Genomic DNA, 6,081 nt, shown 5'->3' on the forward strand with positions numbered 1-6,081 from the left:
TGAGAAGGTTTACAGAAAGTGTATTTGACTCTAAGTGTTAAAATGAGATTTGAGGGTTTTAAGTTTCTACACTGGTTGGCATGTATACTGGAGAGGATGTAAGATATATAAACACACACACATATGCTTGTTACATTTTCATTTTTGATATGTATTTATATTACACAATTGTACGGGTATATAATTTATAAACAACTATATGTGTGTGTGTAGTAATGATGACTATTCAAAAATTTTACACAGAGTAATGCCATAAAAAATTTCAGCTATCACTGACCCAGACATTCAATTATTCATGTTAATCTTGGATATTCGTGGTATCAGCAAATCACGTTGCTTCCCTAGGAACCTGGATTAATATCACAAATGACAAAGCTTTATTATGAGTACCTTGAATTAAGAGAAAACTTAGTTCTTGAGTATGCAAGTAACTGAAACAGGAGGAAGGAATAAATGTAAAAAAATATTTGTACAGACGTCATTTTAAATCACCTTTGCTTGCTTGCACTGATTTGTCCTTATTAACTAACTCCAGGTTAAGAATCTCTATACCTGACTTCATGCCTTGCAGCAATACATTCCACTAAAGTATTTCTCACTGCTCTTTAAAAAACAAGCCTCAACACTTCAAAGATAAGAAAATGATGTTATGTTTCCATAGCTTCTATTAATAATGGGTAATTAAAGAAAGATGAAAAGCTTGGATTTAAATGTCTATTAGTTCTTGGGAAGGTTGTGGTGTTCCAGGGACTGATTTCAATGTGACTCCAACTTTATCCCAACCCCCCAGATTAAGGTTGATGGCCCCCCAAAACACTCTTAGGGGCCCAGCACAGAATATCTGTGAAGCACCAGACACAGAGTTAGACGGAAAACCTAATAATGCATAGTCTGTGCTGGGGGTAGGGATGGTGGTGCTATTTCTCTGTTATCTTTGACTGGAAGTAAATGCTACAGGGTTATCTAGATTAGGTTTCTTCCAGAGTAACAAATAGCGTGCCTAAATGTCTCAATGGAGGATAAGAAATATTTGTGTATATTTTAGGAAATACTTATATTCTTTGTAAAAACACTTGTTTTGATAGCTGTTCAAACTACAAAATTTAAATTAAAAAAATTTTTTAATGCTTTTTTTTTTTTTAATTTTTTTTTCAACGTTTATTTATTTTTGGGACAGAGAGAGACAGAGCATGAACGGGGGAGGGGCAGAGAGAGAGGGAGACACAGAATCGGAAACAGGCTCCAGGCTCTGAGCCATCAGCCCAGAGCCCGACGCGGGGCTCGAACTCCCGGACCGCGAGATCGTGACCTGGCTGAAGTCGGACGCTTAACCGACTGCGCCACCCAGGCGCCCCAATGCTTATTTTTATATTTGAGAGAGAGCTCTCTCACAAGTAGGGCAGGGGCAGAGAGGGAGACACGGAATCTGAAGCAGGCTCCCGGCTCTGAGCTGTCAGCACAGAGCCCTACGTGGGGCTCAACCTCACCAACCCGCAAGATCATGACCTGGGCCGAAGTCGGCCGCTTAACCGACTGAGCCACTCAGATCCCCCTCAAACTACAAAATTTAAATGCGATTCCCCCCTCCTCCTCCCAGTAAACTAAAGTTCCTATCGTAAGCACACACCAGGCTCTGGAAAAGATCTGGAGGAGGTACACGTGAAGGATGATGGTCACACAACTTTGTGCAAAAGGAGTCAGGTGATGGGTGGGTCCCACTCTCAAGGCCCTGCAGCTGGAGCTATGGCCTCGGTTAATTCTCTTGCTGGCAGCAGCTGAGATCAAGAAAGTAAAAAGAACTTTTCCTGGCCTAGGTTTACATTAAGTTGAACAGAAACGTTACAACAATTGGAGGAAGGCAGAAGGGAAGGAAGAATTCCCATCTGCCAAGCATTTAAGAGGCGCTTGGTTTCTCCAAGTCCCCTAAGGGAAGAAACGTCAGTACTGCGGCCTGAAGAAATGGGAGCATACTTCACACCCTTGGGCTGAAAAACAAGCATTTGGGGCTCCCAGACTCCTGCAAAGCCAGCAGGCATCGCGCTGGGGTGGTGCATGCTGCTTTCCAGAACCGGGTTCCCGGGACCCGAAGAACGCTCGGGTGCGGATGCTGGGCGGCACGGGCAGTCTAAACCACGCTGCGGGACTCTCGACCTTCAGGACACCCCTTAGTCTCCACTGCCCCTGTGCCTGTGTGTGCGTGCGCGTGGCTCTAAAACCAAAGCGCGCAGTGAACTGACTTTGAAGGGTGCTTCACAGACAGGGTGAGTCAGGCTTTATGGGGACACCAGGCGGGGGAGAGAGGGAATGGGGAGTCTTTCTCTACACAGCTCCGGATGGCTGGGAGCCGGGGTCCACGTGGAATCCAGCAGAGAGGCGCGCTGCCTGCGCCCCTCATCCCGCAAACTCCTCCCTCCTGCGCCCAGGCCCCGCGCAGGTCCCTCCAGCAGCGGATGGAGAGCGAACTCCCCGCTTACCTTGACTGAGCACTAACACCAGCAACGGCGCGCCCCCTGTCCATCCTGGCCGCATCCTGAGCCTGCCCGGGGACGGTAGCTGCTGCTCTCGGTTTGCAGAGGGACTCCAGAACCCGGACTCTTCAGAAGCCGTCCCGAGAGCTTTTCTCCCCCGCCGGGGTGAGGACGGAGAAAAGTTGCCTGGCAGCTCCTGGGGCGCCAAGGCCCGCCCCGCCCCGCCCCCCGGCCAGGCTAACACCGGATCTGCCTCGGCCCCGCCCCGCCGAGCCCAGGCCCTGCAGCCCCTCGGGGCACCTGCGTTGCACCACACCCTCGGAAACCGCACCTTAACTGCCCTGAGAGGTCCGGGTCCTGGGACCGCCGAAGCTGCGGGGCTGGGATCCGGGCGCCTGGCCCCTTTCCTGCCCTGCATTGGACTGGCGGGGCACACCCGACGGGCGGGAGCCGGCCTGAAACTACGCCGCCCCCTGATGGCCTGCAGCCCGCCCCGCAGGAGACCCCTGGTCTCCCATCCGGAGAACCTTGCTGCTTCTGCAGCCCTTCGTGGCTCCAGGCTCCTGGAGCCTGGGGAGCTCCAGAGGTGCAGAGGTGGGGAGCAAGGGCAGCCGCGAGCCCGAAGCCACGCTTTTAGGGGTGGCGCGGTGCGTGGCATTCTGTGCTTTTCTCAAGTGGGTGGAGAAACGGACAAAAATAAGTGCAGAATGACCAGGTTAGAAACTAACTCGACAGGAAAGAAGATCTGCACCCAAGTGATGATTATCCGAGGTATATTTAAGCAAGACCTGTCGCAAGAGCACCGTGTGTGTGTGTGTGTGTGTGTGTGTGTGTGTGTGTGTAGTTCTCATTCATTCCTCTCCCCCAAGATAATAAGCAGCTGATGTGATTACTGAGTTTAAGCGATTTACTAAAAGACACAGAGACGAGTGAGAACCCATATATGAAATTGTGACTCTTCCTCTTTGTCTGTATTACACTGTGACCACTTCCTTCCATTACTTTAGTCTCAGATCTGGAAAAAGGACATTCTATAACCCTATCTGAGATTTTTACTTGCCAACCTAAGAAATAGGATATTCACTTTTCTTTAAACCTGGTTTTTCCTTCGAAAGTTCACTCACAAATCCCCAGCACATTACTGAAACCAGAATTCTTCCAGGGACTTCTTTTGTGAAATAGTCAAGTGTTTTAATAAATTACAGTTAAAGTATTACTAGTCCAATCATTATTATTATCGCCATTCCAAATCTCTGTGAAGCAGGTAGTATGAGCACTGTGTGATGCTTGGGATATTGCCACTCAGAAGTAAAGTGGGGGACGCCTGGGTGTCTCAGTCCCTTGAAGTGTCCACCTCTTGGTTTTGGCTCAGGTCCCGATCTCACTATTGGTGGTTCCAGCCCCACATCCGGCTCTGTGCTGACTGCTTGGTGGAGTCTGCTTGGGATACTCTTTTTCTCTCCCCACCTCTCTCTTTCTGCTCCTCCCCCCCCCCCCCCCCCCCCCCCGGCCAAATAAGTAAATAAACATTAAAAAAAGAAGTAAAGTGGTTCAGGGTGGAAGGACTTAATTAACTGGTAAAAATCAAATGCTCCCCTTTATAGCTGAGGCCGGAATCTTGAATTTTTAAAGTACTAAATCGGTATTCATCAGCTGCTCCTGTTTATCATCATGACTATAAACCCAATACCTTTGAATTCAAAATGTATAGCCCCTGGTTGTTTCCTGTTTTCTTATCTGTCACTTACTAATTCTACTGACTAATCCTGACAAACACTCGAAGGCATTTTTTTTTTCCTGACCTGTCTATAGTCCTCACCTGCTTACTAAGACTCCAGATATCACCTGAGAGCTCTTAGGTGGCTGCTCACTAACCCTGACCCCCAACCTTGACTCTCCTCACAGACTTCTTGCAGGAAGTCAGCCAGGTTTCAGGGAGATGAATATCTGTCTGTTTCCTTCTGACTCACTGAAATGTGAGTAAGTGTTTGGAACAGACCCTTGTTTGGGAGGCAGTATAGTTCCCTTCATGTGAGACAGGAATCTGTGCTTTGTCTCTGGGTGCTCAAGAGGAAAATGCTCCCTTCTTTGCTTTTGTGCTCAGAGTTGGACAAGTTAACATTATGCTGGCATGAGGTACAGATAAATCAGGAGCTATATTTTTCCAGAGCAGGCAAAAATTTCAAAGTTCAAGAAACAAAGAGTCATCTCCTGCCCCACATTAATTTTAAAACTATAAAGCGTTCTTGAGAAAAAGCAGTTTGAGAACTCATGCCTTAATCTTCTTAGGAACGATTCTGACTAGGTGTTGGACACCACATTCTGAGGAAATAAAATTAAGGCAGGGCTTTTTGAACTCTTTAGTCTCAGGGAGACCTTTACACTTAAAACTACTGAGAAACTCTCAGATGAATGGATAAAAGATGATGGAGATATATAAATGTTGATATATTTCACATTTCATTAAGTCCTTTATTGGGCTGGCAGAGCTGGGAGCTGCCCTTGGAGTGGGGTCCCAGTCCCAGTCTGGAGTCTCCAGGTCTCTGGTGCCCCTGCCCCTGTTCCTGACTGGGGCAGGTGCTCTCCTCTGACAGGCTACTTAGTTTGCTCCTTAGGTACTCCCAGCTCTCCTTGGAGGGAGCCACTGAGAGAGCCGACATCACCATTATGATGCCTGAATTCCAGGACCTGTGGATGTGAAAGTTAAACTTTGGGGGTGCTGGGAATTGGGGTATCTTCAGACTGGTCTGCTCACACACACAGTGGCTAACTAGTCTATGGCTGGGGGAACTACCTCCTCAGACTTCCGAGGGACAGTCTGGCTCTTGTTGCTAGGCCCCAGCAGCTCCTGGTCATACACCAGGTAGACAGTGCCCCCAGCCACACTGCCCTCGATGAGAAACATCATCAGCAACCACACTTGGGGCACCATGGTCGCTCAGCTCTGCACACAAGGACAAGATGATGGGATATTACTCAGCCATAAAAAAGAAGGAAATCCTGCCATTTGCAATGACATGGATGAATCTGGAGGACATTATGCTAAGTGAAATAAGCCAGACAGAAAAAGACAAATATTGTAGGATCTCATGTGGAGATCTCATGTGGAGATTTGCATGTGGAATCTAAAAAAGTCAACTCATAGCACAGACACTAGAATGATGGTTACCAGGGCTGGAGGTGAGGAAAATGGGGGGATGTTGGTCAAAGGGTACAAACTTTCAGTTATGAATAGTCCTGGGTGTTTAGTGTAAAACCAAGTGACTATAATTAATAATATTGTATTGAATACTTGACACTTGCTAAGAGATTACGTCTTAAGTGTTCTCACAAGAAAACAAACAAAAATGGTAACTGTGAATCATGGATATGTTAATTATCTTGATTGTGATAATCACATCACTATGTATATCAAAACCTACTGATGTACATCTTTGATATATACAAGTTATAATTGTCAATTATACCTTAATAAAGCTGGAAAAATTATTGAGGATCCCCAAGAACTTTTGTTTATGTGGATTATTTCTCCCCATATTTACCATGTAAGAAATTGAAACATACATTTTCCAATATTTATGTATTAATTCATTATGTATTAATTCAACAATAA

At 46.6% G+C, this 6,081-nt stretch overlaps 1 protein-coding gene and 1 pseudogene across 1 annotated transcript in view; both read right to left on the minus strand.

Moving 5' to 3' along the window:
• The window catches only part of ITGA2 (integrin subunit alpha 2), a 110,678-nt gene extending 107,594 nt beyond the window's left edge, over positions 1–3,084 (minus strand). The window contains exon 1 of the mRNA XM_045438253.1: positions 2,475–3,084. Coding sequence (XP_045294209.1) covers positions 2,475–2,886 — 412 coding nt within the window. The 5' untranslated portion in view covers positions 2,887–3,084. The remainder of the gene's footprint in view (positions 1–2,474) is intronic.
• Positions 3,085–3,923: 839 nt separating this feature from the next.
• On the minus strand, positions 3,924–5,462 carry LOC123576860 (annotated as a pseudogene).
• Positions 5,463–6,081: the final 619 nt, after the last annotated feature.

Source organism: Leopardus geoffroyi, chromosome A1, assembly GCF_018350155.1.
Source record: "Leopardus geoffroyi isolate Oge1 chromosome A1, O.geoffroyi_Oge1_pat1.0, whole genome shotgun sequence".
Taxonomy (NCBI): domain Eukaryota; kingdom Metazoa; phylum Chordata; class Mammalia; order Carnivora; family Felidae; genus Leopardus; species Leopardus geoffroyi.